Source organism: Astatotilapia calliptera, chromosome 14, assembly GCF_964374335.1.
Source record: "Astatotilapia calliptera chromosome 14, fAstCal68.1, whole genome shotgun sequence".
Classification (NCBI taxonomy): Eukaryota; Metazoa; Chordata; class Actinopteri; order Cichliformes; family Cichlidae; genus Astatotilapia; species Astatotilapia calliptera.
The window spans coordinates 15,711,575-15,725,801 of NC_137435.1; the positions used below are offsets into that span (position 1 = coordinate 15,711,575).

General features: G+C 39.7%; 2 protein-coding genes across 2 annotated transcripts in view; both read left to right on the forward strand.

Annotated features, from left to right (window-relative positions):
* Positions 1–9,631, forward strand: part of schip1 (schwannomin interacting protein 1) — a 231,447-nt gene extending 221,816 nt beyond the window's left edge. The window contains exons 12-15 of the mRNA XM_026191808.2: positions 590–787; positions 6,647–6,770; positions 7,447–7,540; positions 8,618–9,631. Coding sequence (XP_026047593.1) covers positions 590–787; positions 6,647–6,770; positions 7,447–7,540; positions 8,618–8,669 — 468 coding nt within the window. The 3' untranslated portion in view covers positions 8,670–9,631. The remainder of the gene's footprint in view (positions 1–589; positions 788–6,646; positions 6,771–7,446; positions 7,541–8,617) is intronic.
* A 2,688-nt stretch (positions 9,632–12,319) lies between these two features.
* il12a (interleukin 12a) lies at positions 12,320–14,114 on the forward strand. Its single transcript, XM_080288925.1, has 7 exons — positions 12,320–12,390; positions 12,504–12,649; positions 12,776–12,865; positions 13,022–13,063; positions 13,172–13,315; positions 13,430–13,471; positions 13,608–14,114. The coding sequence occupies exons 1-7, from the start codon at positions 12,372–12,374 to the stop codon at positions 13,749–13,751; spliced, it is 627 nt and encodes a 208-aa protein (XP_080145051.1). The 5' UTR covers positions 12,320–12,371; the 3' UTR covers positions 13,752–14,114.
* The last annotated feature ends 113 nt before the right edge of the window (positions 14,115–14,227 follow it).

Here is a 14,227-nt window from a genome sequence, read left to right on the forward strand (position 1 = left end):
AAGCCCGTGGCAAAATTCAAAAATGGAGAAGAAAAAAAGGACTTAAATCCTGATATCACTATGCGATGTAATGATGATGTGAAAGTAGCAAAGTGTAAAGATTTGATTGTATCAACGGAAAATCAAGCAATAATAAGAATGAAAGCAGATTAGTGGGAGGGATAGTGTGTTCAATATGAATCAGAGAGATAACTGGCAGTTTAGCACCTTTATGAATTTCTGTGCTCGTGTTTTCTGCGCTGTTCACCAGTTCACAGTTCCAAGGAAAAGCAATTTGGTAGGTGCTCGCTGAGACCACGGATGACTGGCTGCAATAACCTGTTATCACACTGAGACATACTTAACAAAATGAGAGGGAGAAAGATCAAATTTGAGCCTTGTGTCGCACCCATGTGCATAATGACACTCTCATCAGTGTTAAAATCTGCATACCAAAATGCCAAGAAGTCATGAGCGTTAACTCCTTATTACTTCCTCTTTCTTGTGTGATCCATACGTTATTTTCCCTCTAACTTCCAATTGTGTCTCCTCTCTCCTTCAATTATCCAATTCCCATTTTGCCTACTCCCTACCTTCCTCCTCCCTGCAGTCCAAACAGAGTTCTTCCTACTCGGACAGGGACACCACAGAGGATGACTCGGAGTCTCTGGAGGACATGGACTTCTTGAGTCGACAGAAGAAGCTGCAAGCAGAGGCTAAACTGGCCCTGGCTATGGCCAAGCCCATGGCCAAGATGCAGGTGGAGGTTGAAAAACAGAACCGCAAAAAGTCACCAGTGGCTGACCTGGTCAGTTCCAGAAATCCGAGGCTGTCTGTTTAGCTGTTTATTCATTTATTTCCTTTTTTTGTGTGTTACTCATACAATCTTTGACCTTTCACAAGTCATGGCATGACGGAGTGGTGATTAAGCTCTACACAATTATTATTAGACTTAAACTTTCTTGATTAAAATTAATTAGTTTTTTAAAAACCAGGGTGATGATGTTGTCAGTGTAATTTACATTTTCTCTTCTGGGGTCCAAAGTGGCCAAAACATCATAAATATTATTATTACAGGACTAAAAAGACCACTTTTAACAGTGTATGGATCTAACAGCTGACTTCTGACTCACTCAAGCGGGTGACTTCTTTAAGACACTATACATGCTGGAGTGACCCTTTTTAACTAAAGTAGCAGCTGAAAGATGCTCGTGAAGCTCATGTGAACAACCTTAGTTACTTAGAAGCTTTTCTACTTTTGCTCAGAGAAGGTTTAGAGTATGTCTAGGCCATAAATAATTTTATTTATCCAAGAGTGAAAGCCTAGAGAAAGTGAAAAATGAGCAGTTTAGGTGATGTCCCTGAGGACTGACACTTTTACTGTTTGCTGATAATCAGGGGAAGACGCGTCTTGTAGCCCTCTACATGCTCTCTCTCAGTGGCACTTTTCTGACACGGCTTACGCTGGGATGTAATGGAAACAAATACCAGTCAAAGCCCACCCACCCCTCCTCTGTTTCCTCTCCTCTTCTTAAAGAGAGGAAGGTGATGACAGCCCTGCTCATCATTATTTCATTCATTTATGTCTGCCCCGCTGCCTCCTCCGGAGCACGCACGCCAAGGGACACTCACACATCCACGGTGTCACAGATGCACACTTTGTTTCCACGCGCACTTGAAGTCAGAACTTTTTTACTTATTCAGAAACGAGAAGGGCAACTCGCCCGGGTCCATCTATAATTCATATGCCAGAAAGCATCGACTTTGGTGTTCAGGGATGTAGCAGTGCTCAGCAGTCAGAAGACATCACCGTCACACGCGGACACGACCCGCAGTGAATTTTAAAATGTTTTAAGGCTACAGCTGCCCGCCTTCTCCGCAACACCAGAGATCTGTTAAACTGCGTTCATTACAAATGTAAAGTGGTGAACGGTGATTCCCAGCTAAGAGCGCTTTTACCACAAGTGGTTCATCTGCAGGCCTCAACTAATTTGAAAAGTGTAAAATTATAATTTGTTTAAAAAAGACGTCCTTTAAGATATCATTACAAATTAGTGTAATGCGTATCTTAGTGAGCTGAGGCAGAGGAAGTCAGAATAAACTACACCCTGTTTAAATTCTAAGGTTTTACATATTAAAAATAATCTGGTCCTTAGCCGTTCTAAAATTTAGGTAAATACCTCAGGTGAACAAACCATGACATGTTACACTATGTATTTAATATAAAACTGAGCCAACATGTCAAAGCAGTGTGTGTGAAAACGTAAGAACACCCTTAATGCTTCCATAGGAATTAAAAGTGTAAGCAGCAGCAAGGTGCATGTGATTAACGTCATCAGCACGTGTGAACAAATCTGTGAAGTTTCAGGTGTAGGTTAGAGAAATGCCAAGGAGGAAAGACGTAAGGAATGACCATGCATCATTCTAAGAAAGATTATTCACAAGTGGAAAATACTGAAGGCAGTAGTCAGTCGTCTCAAGAGTGGATGTCCCAGGAAATTCACCCCAAGGTCAGACTGTGCAATGCTGAGAAACTGTAAAACCCCCAAAGCCACAGCTCAAACTCAGTCAGTTAGCATAATAAATGTTAAAGTTCATCAGGAAAAACACTGAACAAGTACGGCTTATTTGGAAGGGTTTTGGGCAGCAAGGCTCTTCTGTCTTTAAAAAGAAAAAGGGGAAATGCACTTTTTCAGTTCAGTTTCATTTATATAGCTCCATATCACAACAGCAGTCGCCTCAAGGCGTTTTATTTTGTAAGGTAAAGACTCTGCAATTATACAGAAAAAGCCCCATCAATCATAAACAAACAAACAACAAAAACCACGACAGCGTGGATTATGTTTGCAAAATTACAACTGAACGAACCACAAGACTTGTGGAACAGTGTCCCTTGGACAGATATTTGGCCACAGCACTACATTTGGGAAAGTCCAAACACTGCAAATCAACACAATCAGCACAAACACCTCATACTGTTAAGTCGACCGTGAACTCCTGTGTTTCCCAAAGTATTGTAGATCTAAATAGATCATTTCTCCAACAGCTAAAGCTTGGCATAAAGCAGGTGTACAACAGAAAGGCTGAAAAAGAAATGACTCAAGGTGCTGCAATAATCCCGTGAAGGCCTAGTTTGTACTATGCCCTGATATGTAAAACTTATTGTTATACACAGCTTTCAGTAACCCCGAGTCAGGTGTAGACTTTTAATGTTTTATACACCGTCTGTTTATAAAACCTTAAAGTCAAGACATCTTGAAGAAAACTAGCTTTTCCAAAGCAAGACTGGGTCAAGATAATTAAAGTAGCACTAAAACTCTAAGGATAAACAGGTGAAATAGTTAATCGCTAAATCATTATCCTTCTTTAGCTCTGTGTGGATAAACTAAAGATAAACAGGTGAAATATTAGTTAAAGCTAATAAAGCTAAAGCTACATTACTAACAAACAGTTAAAATATATACGAAGAGTTTTAATATATACCTACAGGTAACAGGTTGAATAAAAAATTAAAGATAATCCATAAAGATTTCAAATATGAGCTAAAGCTACTGCGTTTATAGCTAATACCAGATGCTAATACTTCATTACCAACTGAAAATACTACTGGATAAACAACAGAAATGATACGCTAAAAGTAAGTGATGAAGTTTCTGATGAAGTGGCCAGACCTGCCACTGGGCAAGAGAAAAGAACGGAAGCTGTGGCCTGTGCAGTGAGATTACACCTAAACGTCTGTCTGCTGGTTAGAGAGTCGTCCTAAAATTTCAAGCAGAATCACTGAGAGAAAGTGAGAAAATGAGTAAGAGGGAAATGGGGGCAATAATTTGTTTCCACTGTAAAGCCTCTAGTTTCTTTCTTGACTTCATTCACAAAGCTTTACAGCTCCTCAATATGACACAGAGTCATCACAGGAAATTATCTTTCTGGTTTTGAATATTCAGATGACAATTAGCAGTACGGTCAGTCTACCACAGAAACTCAGAAGTTGAGTCACGACTAATACCAGTCTCAAGCCTTTCCCATGGCCCACGCATGCTGACATCACATTTCTCCTTATGTCACTCTCAAGTGACCTTCTTGTACATAGCCAATTTCCCGAAACTGAAACTGACGCATGACAGCCTCATATATACTTGCTCCGGTAGTAATGTGAAAGTGAAATGAGACTACCAAGAAGAGCGAGCCCACGCACCCCTTACGAAAAGAGAGCATGAGTGCGTTCTCTTCGCGTTTATCTCCACTGAGGCTGGAGGTGAAAGTGGGCCACGACCGAGGAAACGGGCGCTGGATGCAAAGATAAAGAATGCAGACTGGTTGACACAGATTGTTAAGAGAGGCAGAGACAGAGAGGAAATGATCCGCCCAGGTGAGCCTCACTAAGCACACGTGATGCTTTAGTGCTTTATTGCATCTGAAGGAACAGGTGCTAGTGCAAGGAGATTCTGATATACACAAAACCAGCAGAAAAAAGCCTAAAAAAGTTTAAAACATATATATACATGCACTAAAATGCTACACAGATTCTAGCATGTTAAAAGTAATAGTGAAGGGAGAGTTTAAATATCTATTTTCTCATCTCTTTCTCGTCACTCGTCTTTGATTACGTGCTCGATGTTTGCACTACAGGTGCAACCGACTGTGATTTCTTGCTAACTTGCAGCATCAAAAGGTTCCAAGAAAAGAGAGGTGATATAAATGTAAATTAGACATGAGATGACTCTGTGAAGTAAAAATAATTCAGTGGTCTCACTGTTGGCCCCTGCTGGAGAGACAGCAACCCACAGAGACACCGAGTTCATGTGCTGTGGACTTGTATAAGGTGCTGTCAACATGTTTGTGAACAAACAGTAGCGCCTACTTGAAATCCCCCACCTTTACTGCCGCTCAAAGGAAAAACAAAGGGAAATATATCCTTTTGTTTCAGCAGGGAAGCAGGAGCCTGGGATGCATTCATTCCTTTTGCAGAATGCAAACAGAAAGCGTTCAGGCAAAACAGCTGACTCTTTTATTTCCCACTAGGATTCAGTTTCACTGCCCTTATTCTGCTGATAATTCCTGACAGTGTGGGTTTAACCGGGTTCACGTTTGTTTTTCTTAAGGTTGTTTTTTGAATACAAAAAAAGTGTAAATCTAATCAGGCTCAGATGTCAGAGTCTGGGAGCAGTGAATGGCAGATCAGATATTCATAAGATTGAATGAAATCTGCCAATGTCTGAAGTTTAAAATAGAGATTCAAGGAAACATAATTCAGAACTTGTTCAGGTTCGGATAGTACAGAGTCTGTTTTGTTGGAAGAGTTAAATCATTTGACACAAACACTTAAGCAACTGGAAAACAAAACGAGCATTCGTTGTCATCCAGAAGTCAAAATGTTGCATTATTAACTCAAAATTTCAAATCAACGTTCAGAGTAAATATGTAAAAAAATGAGAAAATCCATTGAAATTTTGAGATATTGAACTGAAAATTGATTTTTCTGGTTATTTTTCAGTGGCAGAAACAAGCTCCCACAGTGAAGTTACAATAAACTCAGTAAAACTGAATTTATAATCTTTGGTGATTTAATAAAACTCATTGGAGTTTATGTTGAAATTGAAGTTACATAAGTTAAATTTTATACTTCTATAAGTTGTAAAATACCAGCTTTAATTCTATGGGGTACATAATGTATTTCATGTGTGTTTGGGTAAATACTTACAGAGCTATTACCTATTCAGTGTTCATACTGTACTTTAAAAGAGATTGTCAAGAAAAAGAAAACACGTCTAAACATTAAAAGCCTTAAAATATAGCGAGCTGGTAATTCTTAAGTTTATAGTTTATTGCTGCTATCAAAACGTTATTAAAGTTATGAGTTAAGTATTTGAAAACAGAGCAAATGAGCAAATTGCTGGAGAGCAATTTCTGTGTTCACAAAACAATCAGTCCTTCGGTTTCTGTCGAGGAAATAAATGTGTAGAAAAGCTGCGGTGAGGAACTGAAAACATGTACAGCATTTACCATGTTTTACCATAGAAATATAATTAACCCTTTAAAGCCTGAACCACGAGATAATTGCCAGAAAAATCACATTTGTTTTAAAAAAACTGGAACGTTCATTGAAGCCTCTGAAAAATTTGAAATAAAAAAAATGAATATCAATTTGAATATATGAGTTTTCGCTACATTCGGCATTCGTTTCTTTAAACTGACATAAACATATAAGGGGGTTAAAAAAATCACTGATGATGTAGAGGTCTCGAAAACTGACGTATCAAATATGATACACTTGGCGTTACAGCGATAAAACGTATAAACATAAAATATAAGACGATGAGGACGAGCCACTTTCCAGTGGCGTGAGGGTGTGAAGGGCAATTTGTTTCTAGGTCTGTGTGGTTTAAAGGCTCGGGATCATGAGCTGCAGTCACAGCCTTTATGGAGCTTTTTGCACGTTGGATTTAAGGAATATTAAATGCATCAGTTTTCTGTTAATTTGATCAGTTTGTCATCTGTAAACATTCAAATATAAATTTTTTAAAAAGTAAAGAAGTCAGTTGTGCATTTTGTGCTTTGGTTATTAGCGTGAGGTTTCACTATCCAATTAGGGAAAACACATTGTCTAACAGGGTTTTCTGCTCTTGTTTTTTCTCCCCTACATAACTCTGTGTGTCTATTTCGGCAGCTTCCACACATGCCACACATCAGCGAGTGTCTAATGAAAAGGAGCCTGAAGCCCACAGACCTGAGAGACATGACAGTGGGACAGCTCCAGGTTATAGTAAACGACCTGCACTCCCAGATTGAAAGTGAGTTGACCACACGCCCAGAATACAAACAGAATCACGCTGACCTCTGCTTTCACTTGCAGAAATGAGCAAGAGATAAACTGGGGAAAAACATGCACATACATAGTGACCCCTACCCTTTTTAGTGGATGTGAAAGTACTTTTATATATAAGTTAGTCACTTCAGAGAGTTGTACCAGTTAACAGCTTCCCCTGAGCATTTACTGTTACTGCACGGTACACATCATTGATCCCTGTACTGCTGGATGAATAATCTCGCATCTTACATAAAAAAGTTCCAAAAATCCCCAGGAGTCCAAAAGCACGAGTTTGTTTTTACTTACAAAGCAGACTTTCCCCGTTGAAAATGTCTTTAGTTTATGCTTCATATTTTCTGGCACTGAAGGGACAATAGCTGTAACATGTGATATTAAAGACAGCGAGAGCAGCGGGAGTGTGTGTGGTCAGACTGCTGATAAAGTTTTCAGTGGCCATGGTATGAACCCATAATGGGAATTTGAGGGGATCACTTCCAGTGTTTCTTGTAGATTTAGTATCTATTGTTAGGATCACAATGGAATACTGGTATGATCAGTTGTGGTAATTGTGGTGTTTCCCTAGTTTCAGTAGTTTGAATATGAAATTATGCTGTATCATTGTGGTCAGTGTCTGTTCCGCCTCTTATCGATCTCTCCAGGTCTCAACGAGGAGCTCGTACAGTTGCTACTGATTCGGGATGAGCTACACATGGAGCAAGACGCCATGCTGGTTGACATAGAGGACCTCACCAGGTGGCAAAGCACTTTTCAACTATTTATTCACTGCACGTCCCACTATTTATTTATTTTTTTAACTTATAAAAAAGAACGCAAGGGATTCATTCATACGCAGATTTTGCAAACTTCAACGGCTCTCTCAGTGGCTGTAAAAGTCTTTGCGCAACTTCTTATCACATGTGAAGTAGTTCTCCCTGAGAATTGTAAACACTTGCAAGCTTTAATGTCTTAAATGTGCAGAGTTCCCCTTTGAGCAAACATTACTCAAATGTGAGTAAGTAATCCATTTGTAAGGGACTGTTTTCAGCTGTGCATGTAGCTCCTGAAGTAAAACTAATGGTGATGCATGTGAAGGTGAACATGCCACCCCAATGCACCTGTGCACCTAAGAGATTTTAGTAGATTTTCCTTTTTTTTAAACCAAAGAAGTTTTTTTACATTTTACACTAAGAGGTCAAGACTTTTCAACTTTTCAACTTAATAAAAAGAACCTCAGCGATCTAACAGTCCCTTATGAGCAAGCACTTGGGGAGACAGAAACTTCCCTTTGAAAGGAAAAAACCTCTGGCGGGCTCAGCAGGTTAGCCAGGGCATGTGGGGATCAGATATTCAGCTTTAGCTGTTGGTGTTGTTCTCTGTGTGTAACCGTTTCTGTCTGTCTCTTTGTTAGCGGTCTAGCATCCACAGTTTTCTAAATTTGGTGTGATGATCGATACCAATTTGTTGTCAGGGTGGTACCAAATGCAAAAATCATAAAAACTTTATATTATCCACAATTTTTATTAATCATCTTCAAACTCCCCAATAACATACTAGGCTTTGGGGGACATGAAAAAAAGTCAAGAAACCAATTTGAGTAACTTGTTGTATGAAAGGGCGTGGAGAGAGCAGACTTTGTGTTTTTAGTACGACGCTCTGCAACGTCATAACAGGCTTGGCTCATCATATTGTGACAAAGTTTTAGTGTGGCCCTCGCTCTTCAGGGGGAGTTGCCCTGCTTGAGTGCTCTTGTTTATCTTTGGATTTGTTGAGTCACTTAATTCATCATTTAAGTGTCAATATAAATATAATATAAAACTTTTCTCTTTCCAGGCATGCCGAGAGCCAGCAGAAACATTTGGCTGAGAAAACCCTATCCAAATAAGATGCCCCCCACCACCCCAACCTCCACCCAAGCACCCCCCACCCTAACACTCCCCACCCTCACCTACAATCCGCTTCCCTATGCCAAGCTTAGTCCCCTGCTCCCAAACAAGCTTTCCCCCTCCAGCCATTCCACCTCTGCCCCGTGTCGATCCGAACCCCTCCCCGCTTGTCCTAAGTACTTTGCTCCTCGCTGCTTCCCTGTCTGCTCCCGAACCTCCCCATCTCCCTTTCTGTCCAACTCACTGACTTCAGCGGTAGCAGCAGCACAGAAGAAGGCCGCCCTCGTTCATTCGCTTCTGTGGTTTTCTCCCAGCGCAAAGGACGGTGTAGCACGTCCTGTTTCCTGGGAGAGGAGGCAACTGATTGTGTGTCGTCATGGATTCTGTCCCCCAGCTTCCTGTGCAGTGATCGGCCTCGCTTTGCTCTCGTTTCTTTTTTTAACTTTCTACATTCACCACTAAATTATGACTGTTCAAGCTCAAAAATTGTGGAGAAAAAAACAAAACAAAATAATAGTGAAAAATTTAGTAGAAAGTCAGTCATGAGATTTAAAAAAAGAAGAAAAAAGAAGAAACAACGCTGTATGAGAAAAAAAATCATGGAAAACTAACTTCAGACCATTTTAAGTTGGACGGTAATTTAAAAGTATTTCAGAGTCGACCCGTTTTTATTCTGCACAAATGGTCGTTTTCAGCTGATGAGAAATGTTCGTTTGAAGGTGCTATAAGAGTGTAAAAGGAAAACATGCCTGCCTTGTAGTGGAGTTGTAGATTTTTTGGTAATACGTTCACTCTAATTGCTCTTCAACATTTTGTGAATGTTGATTTTCTGACACGAGTCATTTTAAATGAATAAGTGTGTTAATATTGTTTTCATCCTACTGTATTCAGATACTTTATTTGAGGGAAGAAATGTTTATGTACAGATATGTAAAATAAAGAATAAACTTTGTTTCATATATGGCGGTTTGCTGTGCACTTCTACTTGCTGCTTTTGCTGCTGCTGCATAACATAGAGATGAAATTGCGCTTTCAGTTGAGCTTCCTCCTTGAGTGCAAGAACTAAAACCTCACAATAGCAGTGAGAGTATATGACATCACATCACACGTAGTATGACTCAACTCCCTTTTTCGGTCTTGCCTCATCATGACACTCGTAGTTCTCACTACGAGGGTTATTGGGGTTGCGTTTCTGCTCTTAAAGGGACTTCATATCAATTTGGGCAACCCCTTTTGGGTCACATTCAGGGATTTTTGTTTCTCAAGAAAAAGGACAGTTTGTGGAATTAAAATATTTAACGAATGGCCACTTGTGGTCCAGTGAAAGGTAAAAGGATACAGAAATAGTTCTATATGACTTGTAGGTTTGGTAATGAATACAGTGTTTTTACTTGGAAAATCTCCCCTTCTTACTCTCGGATCATATATCTGAGCATATGTTGTATTGTATAAAGTGAGTGATGGTAAGTTTAAGTCTGATGGTCCAAAGACAAAGGCCAGGAAACTCCTCTCAACCACACGATGACCACAGTTTCAGAGAATGCACTTCCCTTCAAAAGTGGGTAAGCACAGTAGACGGCAGTTTCTGAAAACGAGTGAGAGAGGAGAACAAAAGTAGTGCTTTGTGTGTTTCAAAATTTCACGTTACTCTCATTTTGAGTCTTGTGTAATTCTCCGATCCTCTGTGGATAGATAGAAAGCAGAACGATAGCTCATAGCATAGACAGCATCTAAAAAGAGTTCAAAGTTAATTTGTCACATATGAAATAGACATTAAAACAGTCTCACCTTCACTGTTGTTCTGGAGGTTTTGATCATATCCACAACCTTCCAGGGTTAGCGTTAGGATTAGCCTCAGTGAAATGTGTATTTAACACAGGTTAAATACACATTTCACGGAACATGAACACTCATCTGTCTGTTTCATCTTTTTTGTTATTTCATGTAAAACATGAATAAATAAAAATGGATAGATTAACTTTCCTTTCACGGAAAAGTAAAACCAATTTAAGAGAATTTATTTAATTAAATGTTTCAAGTAGTAGGGTTATTTAACAGTTAACTTTGATATCCAAACGCCACCTGAAAATTATCTTCTTGTAAATAATACCTACAGTCACTGTGTCACGACACAAAACTATTTTAAAAACTTGCAAATACGCAGTTCAGAACTACATTCATGGATACTGGGAGCATTCATATCATTTGCTGGAGTGGTTAAAGGGTAATTTATAAGTAAAAAGGAGCTGATATATATATAGAACATAATCTAAGTGTAGAAGAAAGTACCCATTCTGAAGAACTTCTCTTTTAAACTTTTTCTTGGACTTTTATTATCCAGTGAATTAATTCTCTGTCCCTTAGCAGCATTTTAGTATCATACTGGTGGGACTACATTGTCAGGCGGCTACACTGTGTAATTTAAATGTTATTATTTAATATTTTATGCAAAGAAACTGTAGCTTTAGCCGATATTTCTCTAATAGATTTGATAAACAGCGCTATGGCCAGGCTACCGTGTTACCCTGCCCTGTGGGGATTGGTTGGCATTGCTCATTGTTTTCCAAGTTTGAGCATGAGTGAAAACAAAGCAGACATAAACCACAACCACCTCCTCCTCAACACGAGGAAAATAATAATAATAATAATGCCACCTCCTCTTCATTGACGTTATCAGTCAGTTGGTCAAGAACATGCGTAATTAGTCATGCCTGAATGGACACCCGGTTGTATCTGTTGGGGAGAACGTCCGTGGAATTAATTACCACAAGTGAATGAGGCGCTTACTCACCTAATGACAGTCCACTGACAATTTACCACCACAGACCACAATGTTGGTTTGGCCCCTGCTATGATTAGTTTACTATCAGCCGCTCCTTTTTACCAACAGTTGGGTTATTTTATTTCTGTTTTTTATGATTTATTCTGCATCCAGGTCTGCAGGAATCAATAACTGTGCACCTCACAAGCACAGACTGCTGCAGTGAATAAAATGGTACACGTGCACTGCATCTTTATAACACTGCACACTTTCTGAGAACAGGCTGCGCAGTGCATGCGCTTCAATGTACTGAAAATTTTGCTTAAAAAACTAATTTCCCTTCATCGTCATCCATCCGTGTTGTTTTGATTTGATGCAAATATGCAAACGCCGTCACTTGACTATACTTTGATATGTTGTGGGTAGGGCGTCGTCAGCTTCCAGGACTGTGGGCTATATATAGTCTGAAAGTAAAGGCACTGGACATGGATGCTGAACGAATCTCAGCTTGTGAGTATATATAGTTTATCGAAAGTGCCCCTCATAGATGCTTCTTGTCAATCTGCAACAATCACATCGGCAAACTCCTTGTTTATTTTCCCCTAATATAAAAAAGATCTCAACGATTACCTCACTAGAAGGCTATTCATCATTGTGGACTTTTTTACACCTTGGTACATAGGAAATGCTCTCATAAATCGCGCATTAATTTTTCCCAGAGCTGGGTATTTAAGACTATTAATCAAAGAGAGAGAGAGAGAGATCTTTTGTTTTTCTTTCAACCATACAAAAAATTACATAATGATGTATGCTTTTAGTTTTAGTTAAGGGAATCCCCCCCCCCCAGCTATTAAGTATATAAACCCCAGCATCATACGGAGACTGAAACAGTGCTGATTTACCAAGCTCTGACCAAGTTCCCTATCTGATCAGCAGTCTTATGGCAAACATTCAACTATGTAAGTCAGATAGGCTGTTATTTAAATTGCTCTGTTGCGTGCTCGTGCAAACTGGGTGTCGTAATGCCCGTGTAGACTCGTGCGTTGACGGCTGTTTCTCTCTTTCCTTGCAGACGTCGCCAGCTGTGTGCTGCTGCTGTCCCTGAGCTGGCGCACATCCGAAGCTCTCCCGGTGCCCGCACCGAGCCCGGGGACCGGCGGTCAGTGCGCCGACTTCTACAAGATGCTCCTGCTGAACATCTCAAAAGCTCTGGACAGCGTGAGTACAAATCTCAGCAGCGTGTGATTTTTGCTTGATTTTCCTCCCTTTTTTTTCTCGGTATCTGTGTCGTTTATCCGTGATTATTCTACTCTGTAGCAATAATTTCTTTACTGTGTATTACAGATTTATTTGAGTGATGGTATCCAATCGGAAAAAATTGAGATGAGGAATACTGGGGAGACCGTACTGGCCTGTGCACCCACTCTGACTCAGGTGAGCCTTTTCTCAAAGCAGCACAGTTTATGGGGACAGCTGACAGCTGTCATAATTTCAGTTCAGCTTTCACTGTGTTTTAATTGGTTGGGCAACTTCAAATGACTGTAGTGTAAACATTGCTGATTTTAAATGTCTGTTTGTTTTCCTGCACAGAACTTAGGTTGCGTGACACAAAGAAATTCTTCCTTCAGTGAGGTCAGTGTCAGACACACTGTATATTCTATAAAAAAAGAAGCTATGATTCATATGCATGTGTTGGTATTGTAGCTGAAACTGAACGGGGTTTTCCCATTGTTTTGACAGACTGAATGTCTGAAGAACATAAAGAAGGACCTGCTCTACTATCACGAAGCGATTGCATCTTACCTCACAGGTCCTCTCAAAAATCGTCCAGAGGAAATTAGACTTCTGAGCCCAATCGTGGAAATCACAAAGAATCTCACAGAGGTGTGTTTATCTTGTAATTTCTTTTTTAAAATTGAGACATCGAGACTTCAAGGTGAAATAGTTTGAATCTCCTGGGAAGTACTTGTCTAACTAAATATTCCTCGGTTTATACAGAACTGCTTTCCGCAGCTGGACGTAGAGAACCTGCCCTCAAAGGTATTTTTATATTCTTTGTTCCATATTTACACCTTGTCTTTCAGTCTTTAGGATCACTGATCTTGAGTATTTGGGGTTTCTTTTCCTGAGACCTTATTGTCCTGCATTCACACTCTATCCTCTCCTGTTGTAACAGGATGCCAAAGTGTGGGGCACTTTGGCAATCCAGTCCTACAACAACCGGCTGGAGATGAATAAGATGATGAAAGGCTTCCACATCAGAGCCATCACTATCAACCGAGCCATTGGCTACATCTCCTCGGGAGACCACAGGAAGTAAACGTCCTGCAACCTCTTCAACTTCAGCCTCATCAAATAATAGCACAACAAATATCAAATCTCTATTATCACATCAGAACAAGCTGTCCTAATTAGTCACTACCATCTCTTTCAACTACTGACCAAGTTCTACAATGTACCTGCTGCACAACTGTCTGCACTGAAGGAAGTTTACTCAGGCATAAGCTAGCTGGTTCAACTCCAGTATCTTCATTCAGTAAGTGCTGAAGAATGTTCAAATTATCGTTACGCTTAGGTGTGAGTTATAATGATTTTATTTATTTATTTATTGCATCTATTTATTTATTTGATCTCCAGTTGTATTATTTATTGTTATTTAAATAAAGTATTTTGTTATCAAGCATCAAAGTTGAAGTGATTTTGATTGAAACTGTTCACCATCAGTTAGAAGTTAAGAAATGCAGTAAAAAAGAGACATGTAAGACACTTTTGGTTGTTTCCTTCAGTCAATAGCGC